The sequence below is a fragment of the Phyllostomus discolor genome, chromosome 6 (assembly GCF_004126475.2).
Source record: "Phyllostomus discolor isolate MPI-MPIP mPhyDis1 chromosome 6, mPhyDis1.pri.v3, whole genome shotgun sequence".
Taxonomy (NCBI): domain Eukaryota; kingdom Metazoa; phylum Chordata; class Mammalia; order Chiroptera; family Phyllostomidae; genus Phyllostomus; species Phyllostomus discolor.
The window spans coordinates 159,650,202-159,663,352 of NC_040908.2; the positions used below are offsets into that span (position 1 = coordinate 159,650,202).

The following is a 13,151-nucleotide window of genomic DNA, read 5'->3' on the forward strand; positions in this document are numbered from 1 at the left end:
CTCCCTGCAAGGCCAAGAGCAGCTTCACCTTCCCAAGCTGCATGGCCAAATCCCTTACTACATCCTAAATGGCAGAAACCCTCCTTCTCCTTTCTAAACCACGGGGGAGAGGGGAAATAGGGGAGTGGGGAGAGGGAATGAAAGGGAGCACCAGCAAACCTGGATGGCTGCTATGCTTGAGTTTAAATCCCCGCACCTCCTCCACAACCTCACTTCTGACTCCTCCCACACAGGGTTACACCAGCTTGCTTCTTTACCTTCTGCCTTTCTCAGCTGCCATTGTTAGTCCGACAGGCACCACCTGAAACACAGAGGAACTGCTTTGCCTTCCTGCTTTCACACAGGTGCAGCAACCTGGCACCACCTCCAGGCTACAGCATGGGTCAAAGACAAGCCCATATCCCGGTCTCCAGGGGGCAGGCAAGCTATTTAACATGACTATGAAGCTAGCCAAGTTCCCATAGTTATGCAAATTAACTCTCAATGGCTGTCCTCTGCTTCTCCCTCCCCCAGCCAGGTTTCCAGGGAATATCCTCTATATTGTATAACCATATACAAAGCGGTTAGTGGTAGCTCTCCTCTCCAGACCAGGACTGGCAGTAGGAGACAATGTTACAGGACCACAGAATTAACCGATAACCACGGGAATAGCAGCATTCCAAGACAAGAGAGGCCAGCAGTCAGTACTGGACCAACACAAGACTGGAATGAATGATCTAACAGATGGAACATAAATCTTTTATTCTCCATTCTTCTCCTACTATATACTTGACATATGACAATATTCTTTACCATCTTTTTGCCACCGCAGTTAATTATAAGGAATTTACTTTCACGTTTCTAATTACTGGGTTAAAAACCAGATGAGTCTTAATCAGTTTTTCCTAGACTTAGACAGCCTGCAAATCAACATGGACCAATGCAAACAGCCACATTATGAAAGTGACTTCCCTGAGAAGGTTGCCAGCTACCATAAAGAAGGGACCAGGATGAAAATGAGGAAGTCTAATGGTAGACCATTTAGTAAGAAATCATGAGCTCCACCCAGTGGACATAAAATTACAAAAATACTGTTCCTTTATCAAAAGATGCCAGACAACATGTAACTTATAAATAAGAAAAATAGAACTAACAATTTCTGCTATTTGAGGAGGATTCAACTTAGATGTGATGTATTCCCTCTAAAATCAAGGACCATCTACATGCTCTCACACACTGATGTCATAAAGAAAAGAAGAAAGGCAAGGGAAAGGAGCAGAATGGAGAAAAGGAGAGGAAAAGGAATTAAAAGAAAGATAAGACCAAAACATTTCGATGGAAGAGAGAGGGGCATGGCTGGCATTTTGAAGAGTAGAAGAAAGAGCAAACATCTTTCTTTTCTTAATCTCATGAAACAGAGCAAACCATTACTATCAATGATAGCTGGAGGACTAGAAATAAAAATTGTCAGCAACGCACGTAGCCTGTAAATTAGAAGCAATTGTACACAGAGAGAATGAGAATTAGTAATCCAAGGAAGTGATCATTCCCATGAGAAGTGAAGTGAGTCTTAAATCAGTTTGGGTTGAAAAGACATTAGTGAGCCCAAGAATGATTATTAGAGCTAGAAGAGATAGAGATCCCTAAACCACCTCGTTTCCCAGTTTGTTAGAAGAGATTATAATTACAACTTAAGGTAATTATGATAGGGAGCTTAAGACTTGGAAAATTTTAGCTTAAGATAAATAGCCATAAATCTGGCAGGTAATGTGTATGTTAAGCTTTTGTTTCAGAAACTACAGATAAGGCCCATCCTGGTGCCTGGGAAAAGCAGCCGACCTCCTGGGGCACTGGCTAGAGATTACCACCTGGAAACGTTGAACCAGGAAGAAGCAAGCAACTACCCCTCCCCCTTGGAGACAGCTAACTGCCCAGGACAGGAATGTTGCAGCTGCTGAATCTCAAAGCCCTCACCGCACATTGTTTGTCCTTCCCCACCCCCCGCCTTATAAAAAGATCTGGCCAGGAAAGAAAGGGGAAGGTGGCTTTGTTAGGGTATGAACCCACCATCTTCTCTGATCGCCGGCCATCTGAATAAAGCGCCCACAAAAGATTCAATTGCTGTCATTGCTTATTGGATTTGGTAGTGACAGGCAACCCGAATGCCAGTGTCTTTTCCGGTTACAATTACATGTTTTACATTTGTTTAACTCACTCATTTAACATTTTTTCCCTCATATCTTACTCTGTGTCAGGTGCTCTTATACAGGGGTTGGCAAAAGTAGGTTTACAGTTGTGACTATGTGACACAGTTTATCCTTGAATTATTATTTATTAATTATTGTATTGTTTTCTATATGAACAACTCTGAACCTACTTCTGCCCACCCTGTATGTATTATGTATTAATTTGTGTGTAAATCACACATACTTATTTAATCTCTTGCAATTTTCCACTTAGGGCCTCAATCTATGCTTTAAAAAAGCTATAATTTCATTGCACTTATTGCACTCAGTTTTTAACAAAGACTCATTATTATGTGGTACTGAGTTTGAAAAGTTTTACAGGTACTATATTGAATTCAAGGATTATAAAGGGAGAATAAGTCCCGAGAAGGAAAACTGGAAAACTGAAGAATGTCAATGCTAGGAAGTTCTCTGTGGCTAGGGGGTAATATCTCTCCAGCCCCCAGGCCCCCATCCACCATGGATGAGAATAAGTCTACCAAGACATTATCTGCTTGGGGAGGAAAGGTGGCTGATCTCTCAAAGGAAAAGGGCCAGGAGCCAGATCCTCAATGGACTTTTATTGGGTTTAATTTGCATAGGAATACAGGGCATATACATAAAGCTCATCAATCATTGTCAGGCAGTAATGATCAAAAATAAATAACATTCAAGGAACTCGAGGGCCCTTTATTTTGAGTCAGGGTCAGATAGCTAAAGGGCCACAAAACTTTGAGGAACAAACTCATTTCATACTTGGACCTTTATCGTTTGGATTGAGGGTATTCTTAGCAAAGCAGGTTTCAAAGGATTTTATGCATTCTTTCTTAGGCCTGATTGCCCTGGGGAACCTACCCCAGGGCCGCACCCACCTCCAGCATTGTTTCAGGCTTAAGTCAGGTAGCTGAACTAAGGCAGCCAAGGGATTAGGAGACTTCTTGCAAACAGAATGAGGACTCAATCTATGTCAAATGAGGGGCGAGGGTCCATCACCCCCTTTTTCTATAGCCTCCCAAGTCCTTCCCTGAGGGCCTCTTCATGACCATGCTTGTCTTAGGCTGTCCCTCCCTTGAGGAATCTTACCCATCATTAGCTAAGCAGTCATCCCTCTGGGGCCTAGCAGGGTGAAGTAAAAGGGGGCAGAGGCAGCAGCCTTACAAGGAGGATAAACTTTGTCTCCTTAATGGCTTATTGTCCCAAGGTCTTTTTACCCAGCCTTAGCCTTGAGGGGCTACAGTTTCTGAAACCAGGCAGGGTAGTTCCCAACAGAACACCATATGAAAAGATGGCATTCATAGGCGTTTAGACATATTGTATAAAATTACAGAACTTCACATAAAAAGGTAATTTAGATGGCATTGAGTCTATTTTACCCTCATTTTTATAAACTAAGACATTGACAACCAGAAATGGTATAACATTTATCTGTTTTTAAACTTCTTTATAATTGGCAGAGTCAACATTTAAAATGACTCCTTAAGGACAGTCTAATTCTATTCTTGACACACACTTTAGCACCCCACCTATACAATGGCAAAAGCTGCCCTCTGAATCACCTACCCAGCAGTGTATTCTTCCTAACAAATGTCATCCTAAAATGCATCATTTATATCCCTGTTCCTCGGGCTATAGATGAGAGGGTTCCGCATGGGAGTCAATGGGTATAGGAGTCAGAAACTACTTTATTAATGTCCCGAGAAGAACTTCAGTTGGGCTGTATATGAGTATACAAAAGGTGCCATACAAGATGGCCACAGCAGACAAGTGTGAAGAACAGGTGGAAAAAGATTTTCACCTCCCATCGGCAGACTGCATATTTAATATGGATTTACTTTTTTTCTCTGAGTAGCTCCAGAAGAAAAATGGGGCATCTTTGAAAAATGGGGCAAAGTTTTTTTGGACAAGAAGCACTTGGTCTTGAGAGACAGAAACTCACAATGCAAATACTATACCTAAACGTTGTTACAGGTTGTTTTGGGAGACTGAACAGAAGCATGACAAAAGTCAAATATGAAATTTTAAAAACTACATATAGACTTGGAAATATCTCGCTTTAGGTTTATTTAAAATGGGGAAAGTCCTCACCTCGGTTAAAGTTCACTTGCAAATTCTCTTCCATACAAATAATGCTTTAGGAGTCAAAATCCCATACAAACATTTCTGGTTATAAGTAAAATGTACAATATTCTTAACTTTTAAATCACTCATGTTGAGTTATGCCCCAAAGCAAGGCTTTACCCACTAAAGTCTGTATAGATTTTAATCTAGAAATAATTAGAAGCCAAAACCCCCAGAAAATTTCACAACACCCACAATCCCAAGTTTTGTAGAACCGATCTTATGAGATTTTTAAAGAAGGGCTCATTTTGGTTTGGAACCATTGGTTTAAGATCATAGATTGTTGAATAAAGGAGAAAGGCACCACTGTGTTACTTGTTTGAAGTATCAAATATTGTTTTTCATTGGTGTGGTGAACTAAATTGTGTTTCCCCAAAATTCATATGTGGAAGCCCTGACCCCGAATGTGACTGTATTTGGAAGGAGAACCTTTCATGAAATACTGAGGTTAAATGAAGTCATAAGAGTGGGACTCCAGAACGATAAAAGAATTCATTATTGTCCTTTGTGCCACCCAGTATTTTTTTTATATATATATAGCAACGCTAACAGACTAATAAAGTTGGGTTCAAACTTCCCCAAAGAAATGGGAATTAAAAGAAGAATGACACTGATGTTATCAAACATAAAATAAATTGGCATTATAGACAGGGCCAACAGGATTATAAAAGGCAGCACAAGAAAAATGTAATCCATATTTACTTGAAAGATAGATGTTTTTGCACATTTCTCTCACCCCATTATCCTCACGTGCCTACACATATACTTCCTTATCTGCGATCAAGTGCAAGTCATTCTACACAACTCTATTTGGAGCCAGCCTATCCAGCTCTGCGTCTGACTCCTTGACTTCATGCTTTCTTGAGAACTTCTATCTTTTATTTTTCCACATTCTTGAGATGTATCAGTTTAATAAAAGAACGCGCCTACATGGTGCTTACATTTTAGTGAGGAAAAATAATAAACAATACATTTAAAAATCATTTAGAGGGTATTATAAGTTAGAAGGTGATAAATGTTACAGCTAACAGCAAAAGTAGAACCAAGTGAAGGAAACATGAGTTTCTTGGTGCTAAAAATATCTGGGGGAAAATCCACTTATGCTTCCAGCAGGAGGAGGAAAAGGAATATTTTTAAATATACCACAGCACCCTGTACTTAACTATACTAGCCCCCAGGAGAAACTAGTTAACCAGAGCCTGACCTGGGGGGTATTATCAGAGCCTAATTGACCTTGGGGAGAAGAAATGGCCAACTTCAGCCCCCTCTAGCCTTCCACATGGGAGAAGAGAAATACCTAATTTCAGCCCACTCTAGCCATCCTGACCCAGCTTATGGCAGAGAAAATTAAAAAAAAAAAACAAAAACTGAGAAATACTTGTCAAGTTCACAATGCAGAGGCGGAGCTTCACTAAAAGACTGAGACCTGACCATGGGTCTATAGAACACCTCCACCCCTCACCCCTGCCTTGTCACACATCACTGAAGGCTGATTTACAGCTGCTTCATTTACCCAGTATGTCATGTCTATCTATCAAAAAAAAATGTACAGAGCAGACAAAAAGGCAAAAAAATGCAATTTGAAGAGACAGAGCAAGTGTCAGAAGCGGATGTGTTAGGGATGTAGAAATGATCAAGCCAGGAATTTTAATCAACTATAATTAAAATGCTAGAGATCAAAACCACTAGCAAAAATGGAAAATGCTTTTGATGGGCTTATTAGTAGACTAGACATGGCTAAGAAAAAAATCAGTTTGCCTGAGGATATGTCAATAGAAACTTCAAAAACTGAAAAGCGAAGAGAACAAAGTGTGCAAAAAAAAAAACAGCATATCTGAATATGTAAGTGTAAATGGCAAAAGTAGACCTTGGTACCTGAGTTCTGGCTAAGAAGGAATTCAGAGCCAAGGCTCAAACTCTCAAGAGAAAGTTTATTCAGCAAGCAAAACAAAAGTACACTTGAAAGAAATTTTCCAGTGGGTGACTTAAAGGCTTGTCCCAGGGTGTGGGCTAGGGCTTCTTTCAACACCTTGGAGAGTGTTAGTGGCTTTCTTCTTCCAGCTGAACTAGCGGACCTGTCCTATTACCTCCTGTCCTTATATGCAAGTCAGATGGGGCTTTTCTCCAGCCCCCTTATTCTTCTCTAAGGGTGGGAAGGAGTCTATTGCATTATTAGATACATGCCAGGGGAGAAAAGGTCATGGGTAAGATCTGAACCTCATGATCGAAGGCAATCTAGGGGAGGAAAGGGTTACTTAGGGGCCAGGTCTTGATTAGCAACACTTATTTCCAATACTTGCTCTCCCAGATCTGCCCGTTGCTAGGCGTCTGCTGCTAGGTGTCCAGGACTTTCTGCCCTAGTGACATGCATTACCTGGCCTGTTCCCCTGCTCTGATCATGCTTATCTGACTGCCTACCACATAAGGACTGTGGGACAGTTATGAATGGTATTATCATGTGCACAATGGAAGTATAAGAAAGAAGGGGAAAGAAAGGAGAAAAAAAGAAATATTTGAAAAGTAATTACTGAGAATTTCCCCAAATTAATCTTAGACACCAAACCACAGATCCAGGAAGCTCAGAGAACATCGAGCAGGATACATGCCAACAAAAACTATAGCTAAGCATAAAATTTTCAAACTATAGAAAATCAAAGGTAAGGAAAAAATTCTAAAAGGAGCCAGAGACAAAAAAATAAAAAAACCACCTTACAAAAGTAAGAATTGCGTATGAGTTCTCCTCAGAAGCCATGTCTCATGAAAACTGATGACCTTCTCCCAGGAGCCAATGTTACCAATCAGGAGATCTCGGTGTGTGGAAGCCTTAGTTGACAGAGAATTTCCTGCCTGGTATTGGAACTTACTCTTTCTTTATAAGATAAGGGGAACCACGTGATGACTTACAGGGTAAACCAAAAAAAACACCTCCCGTTGAATTTCTGTCCCTGCCCAGCATGAAGAACCAGCTGGGAACATTTCTCACTATTAAAAACAAAACAAGCCCTGGCTGGTGTAGCTCAGTGGATTGAGCACGGGCTGGGAACTAAAGTGTCCCAGGTTCAATTCCCAGCCAGGGTACATTCTTGGGTTGCAGGCCATAACCCCCAGCAACCGCACATTGATGTTCCTCTCTCTCTCTCCCTCTCTCTTTCTCTCTCTCTCTCTCTCTCTCTCTCCCTCTCTCTCTCTCCCTCTCTCTCTCTTTCCCCCCCTTCCCTTCCCTCCCTAAAAATAAATAAATAAAATCTTAAAAAAAAAAATATGTCCTAATGTACATTGCATTACACTTACAAAGTCTAAAGGAAAAGAATATGATGCTATAAGAGAAAAATAATTACACAGGTTTTAATTTAGATTCAAAAATTAGTGTTATTCTCTGAGTAGAAGCAACATTTAAGTAGTATATGAAAAAACAAGTAGAGTTATCCATGTAAATATGGTAGGGGAAGAATTCTAAAGAAAAGTACTTTAGGTTATCAGAACAGCAATAACTAAAGCTAGAGGAAGACAGTTGGCTTGAATATATTTGCATATATTGGAGGAGAGCAATTCAGGAAATTTATAATTATCACTTGCTTCTGCTGTTCTCCCCCAACCCCCTTCCAATAGATTTTGCATTATAAATGTTCAAGAAATAATTAAAAATACAGAAAACACTTCAGGTCTTATACTAGGAAATGACAATCTTCAAAGGTGACTTGTGGTTTGAGACATGCCATATAGTGGAGATACAGAACAAAGTCATTTTAAGGCAAAATCTGACTGGGAAAGAAACTGTTGACCTTCATAGATAAAAGTAGGAGCAAAATTTCATTTTCCTTTGTCACACCTAAGCCAAAATTGTAACAATTCTTAGTGAAATGGTGTTGTAAAATTTTACAAGACTGATAATTAATGATGATAATCGCATATAGTCTTTGACTGACCTATCTTACATTTGGAAATTCATACTATGGAAATGTATCAATGTCATTTGTGTGGAGAATAAAAGGAAACAAACTGAATTTGTATCATTAGGAGAAACAGACATTTCTTTCTATGAAATATTGTGCTACAAAAACTATAAAATGTGGTTTCATGTGAATTATTTCAGACTTCATCACATTTGCACTGTGTCATTTTTAACAGCATTTTGTTATCATTTCAAGGCTTTTCATAAGGATATAACTTGCCACTATGTATAAAAATTATAGCCTCTGGGAAGTGGAGAGAAAATGCAGAACCTTAGAGAAAAAGAAATTAGAGACTGAAGCATAGAGTCACTAAGAGTATCTTCGTTGTCCTTAATTCTTGACTATGATAGCATTCACCCATGTTAAGAAGTGTTTCATGAAATCAGAGAATGTTGGAATGTAGAGTAGCCTTAAGAGAAGACATCGAGGCCAACCCCTCAATGTATTTATTTACTGATATATTCATTCATTCATTTTTTTCCACTTTGGCACAGACTGTAGCCTTTCAAAAATGAATTTTAATGGTAAGATTAAACCTACTGGTTGTAAAACAAGTCCAAAGACTTAGAAAAGTATGACCCTCTTTGCTACTTCCAATGTCACATCACTGAACTAACCAATGTTCACAGTTTGGCCTATAGCCTCCCACACTTCTCTCTGTGATCTTGTTCATATATGCACATGCCAATATATCTTATACATCAGATAGGTTTTACCCCACCTCTTTTCTGGTTTCTTTTTTTTTTTTTTACAAATTATAATAGTTGTACAGATTAAACTTTGACTTGATTCTTTTCCATCTATCAGTAATTATATCAGAAAGTTTCCCCGAAACCAAAGCATGAACATCTAACTTATTTTTTTTTAATTAGCTATGCAACATTTCAAAGAAAGAAATGTATGTTTCTCCTAATAATGTGAAGTCAGGTTGTTTCCTTTTATTTCCTCTACAAAAGGTGCTGCAACATTTGTTTCTGGTCCTTATGTTTCTATAACATGGATTTCCAAATGTAAGATAGCTAGGTCAAGAATCTAATACCTTCGAATGGAAATCATCAAATCACAAATTATTTTCTGGAAATGTAGCTATTCACACCTAGCTACATTAGTTATGTATAAAGTTGTTGTTCATAGTCAAATGGTAACCTTACTAGCCTTGTGCATAATCATTTTAATGTTTGCCAATCTGGTAGATGAAAAAAAGCAAGCATTGATTTGTCATTTGATTTTATTTACTTGATCAATGGGAAAGTTGAGCAATTAATATATAATATGTTTAATATAGTTATGCATATTTAATTTAGTTCATTTGTATTTCCAATTGTATCAGTTAACCATTCATTTCTTCTTTTATCTTTCTGCTATGTTTCATTTTTCTGCTGTGTTTCATGTATATATATTCCAACACTTTCCTACTGACTTTCCTACTGGGACATTAACTCATTGTGAGTCACAATTGCTTTGCAATTGTTCTTTCATTTTCTATTGTTCAACTTTTAACAAGGACTACAAAACCTTTATTAATGACCTCTGTTGATCTTTCACATATAACATTTGCATTTCTGTTCTGGAATAAAATACCTTCCCACACATAAGAATATATAAAAGTTCTCCTGGGTTTCCTTCTGGCATAAATAACATCTTCCTTTGTATTCTCCATCATTTCACAAAGGAGAAGACTGATGCAAAAACAATATAAACAGTACTTTCAGTACACAAGTGACCTGGTAACAGGCAGAAAGGAATTTTCTGTTCTCCAATTTACCACATGATACTGAATCACATTATTGCATTTTTCTTTCAAATTTGCTCCTGAAATGCATTGTTCACCTCCTTGTTCCTCAGACTGTGAATGAGGGGGTTCAGCATGGGGATGACCCCTGTATAAAATAGAGAAATCACTTTATTGCTATCTATGGAGGGTCCTAAGTCAGGCAGAACATAGCTAAAGAAAAGAGTCCCATGCAGAATGCAGATGGCAGCCAGGTGAGAACAAGTGGGGAAAGTTTTCCACCTCCCATCAGCAGTCTGGATCTTCAGGATGGCCACCAGGATAAAAACACAGGAGACAGTGATGATCAGGCCACTGCACACCCCAATAGCTCCCGCCATGATGAAAAGAGCCAGCCTATTGTTCCAGGTGTTGGCGCATGCCAGGGAAAGAATAGGCAGAATGTCACAGAAAAAGTGGTTGACCACATTTGGACCACAGAAGGGTAAGCAAAAAGTGCAGGTCTCTGGAATAACAGCATCTAGAATGCCTGTGGCATGAGGTCCCACCAGCAGCTGCACACAGAACCTCTGGGACATGATGACTGTGTACAACAAAGGTTGCAGATGGCTGTGCACCAATCGTGTGCCATGGCTGCCAGGAAGAAACTACAAACTGACCAAAAGCCACATCTGTTAGCACAACCCATGAAGGAGATGACTTTTCTCTCCAGAAAAATGTCACACAACATCTTTGGAGCAATGGAAGAAGAGGACCAGACAGCCATAAGGGACAATTGACTTAGAAAAAAGTACATGGGGGTGTGGAGTTAGGAATCTGTCCAGATAAGGACCACCATTTCCAAGTTCATCCTCAGTGTGACAAGATACACTAAGAGAAATAACAAGGAGAGAATCATCTCCTGTGAAAAATTATCTGTTAAACCCACAAAAAGAAATTTGGTCACTGCTGTTTGATTATTATAATCCATTTTGGGGTAGCAATCTGTAAGGAGAGCAAAAAAATATATTTTTAAAGATCAGTAACAACAAAGCCATATAAGTAGCCTTTGAATCCATTAGCTATCATTAATATCTATGTTCTTCAGCTATTATAAATATTTATTTTTACAGCTCAATTTTACTTTTTTTTTCTTATACCAAACAGTTCAAACAAGTAAAAAGTTATGGAAATATATGTATAACACTCTTGCATTTGCTACTCATCTTGATCAAATCACAATATGCTACAAATAACTTTTTTAAAAATCATCATGTGCAATAAGCATTCATGGAATTACGCAAACTCTTGGGTTCCAGGTATGATTATTTTGCTAGTTATCTGTTTGACCTGGGCAATTTATATTTAATGTCTATGGATGTTACTTATTTATTTAAGTTTACAGATGACCTAATGTTGTCTTCCATCTCTTTAATGTCATGATTTTAGACAATGACATTAGTTCCCATTCCATTCAGTTTAATAGAAGAAAAATGATTATCTCTGAATCCACATCTCAAGAAAACTGTAAAAAAATTAAACACACAAATCCTTCATGCATTCAGCTTAACTTGGGAACTCACATTACTGAAATGGAAGTCCTTCTACTTCACCCTATTGTCAGTTATTTCTTCGTCCTAACAACAGGCTAATAAAAACCCTTGATCTGCTATTTGTTATTGTACACGACATACATAGAGGGAAACAGACCTTACTAGAGAAGGAAAGAAGGTATTAACAATCTCAACTCATGTATTTGTTCACTCATTTCCTTCTTTTTATTTTGTTTATTCTGTGATTAAATTTACTGGCGTAACATTGGTTCATAAGATTATATGAGTTTTAAGTGTACATTTCCATAATATTCCACAAGCACTTTTGACTACCCACGGGACCCCTGGCAAAGCCCAGACACTGCAGCTACACCTCTGCAAAAGGTAAAGTGTTTGTGAAATAGCTGGATCTTGCTTTCCAGTCAGAGGTGACTATAAACAAACACATACATACATCGTGAATACATGTGCCTGTGAGTTCTCTGAGGCTGCCACACCAAGTCGCCACAAACCTGGTGGCTTAAAACAACAGAAATGTATCCTTTCACAGTTCTGGAGGCAGGAGTGTGAAATCAAGGTGTCGACAGTGCTTTCTGAAGGCTGGAAGGGAGAATCATCTCTTGTCTTTTCCTCCAGGTTCTGGTGCCTTGTGGTGGTCCTTGGCTCGTGACAAATTAACAGCATTTTCTGACTCTGTCTTGCCATGGCCTTCCTCTCAGTGTGCCTCTGTGCCCTCTCCACTTTTTAAAAGGTCACCAATCATTGAATTAAGGCCTCACCCTAATGCAGTATGACTTCAACTCAACTTCATTACAACTGCAAAACGGCTACTTCCAAATAAGATCATATTCTGCAGGTCTGGCAGACGTGAATATTTGGAGGACACTATTCAACCCACTATAATGTGTAAACATAGATCACAGACAGCAGGAAGGCTATGAAGAAAAGAAGGAATCTCAGCTCAAATGCCACTGTATGTGAGAGCACAGTAGAGAAGAATCGGCACAAGCTGGAACCAAGTGAACCTAGAATTAAACGCTGGCTCCGAATCTTTCTACATGTGCAGCTTTGTATTGTTAGTGTATGCTTAAAAGGAATAAAGAAAACTTAGCTCACAGAGCTCTTTGAAAGAGTGGACTAAATAAAACATACCAGATACCTGTTACATAGTAAGTGCTCCAAAAAATTAATTCCTTGCCCCTTCTCTCGTTTACTAAGTGTTTCTTGAACCTCAGGTCACTGTTAGTTTCTCCCTCATCATGATTCTATAGCATCATAACATCCCTCTGAAACAGCATTTATCAAATATGTCACATGACTTGCCAACATATAACAACTTGAGCACAGCAAATCTGATTTATTAATTTTGTATCCCCTGTGCTTAGTAGAGTGCATGGGGGCAGATAATTGAATAGCCAAATGTCAGAGAAATAAAATTGCCACTCTAATTTGCACCCTATTTTTCTTCAATTGCACATTGTCCCAGGACAGAATCACTTTACAATTATGAAGACAACATATATATGTCAGTCTGATTCTCAGCAAAGAAACATGGAGAGCACAAGTATGCCAACAAACACAAACAAAAGTAGAGACAACCTCGGGGCATGCT

At 38.9% G+C, this 13,151-nt stretch overlaps 1 protein-coding gene across 1 annotated transcript; it reads right to left on the bottom strand.

Moving 5' to 3' along the window:
• Positions 1–9,742: 9,742 nt before the first annotated feature.
• Positions 9,743–11,144, bottom strand: LOC114499088 (olfactory receptor 998-like). The gene is given in 2 exon segments (XM_036029445.1): positions 9,743–10,608; positions 10,611–11,144. Coding segments are annotated over 2 exon segments (726 nt in total). The 5' UTR covers positions 10,804–11,144; the 3' UTR covers positions 9,743–10,075.
• Positions 11,145–13,151: the final 2,007 nt, after the last annotated feature.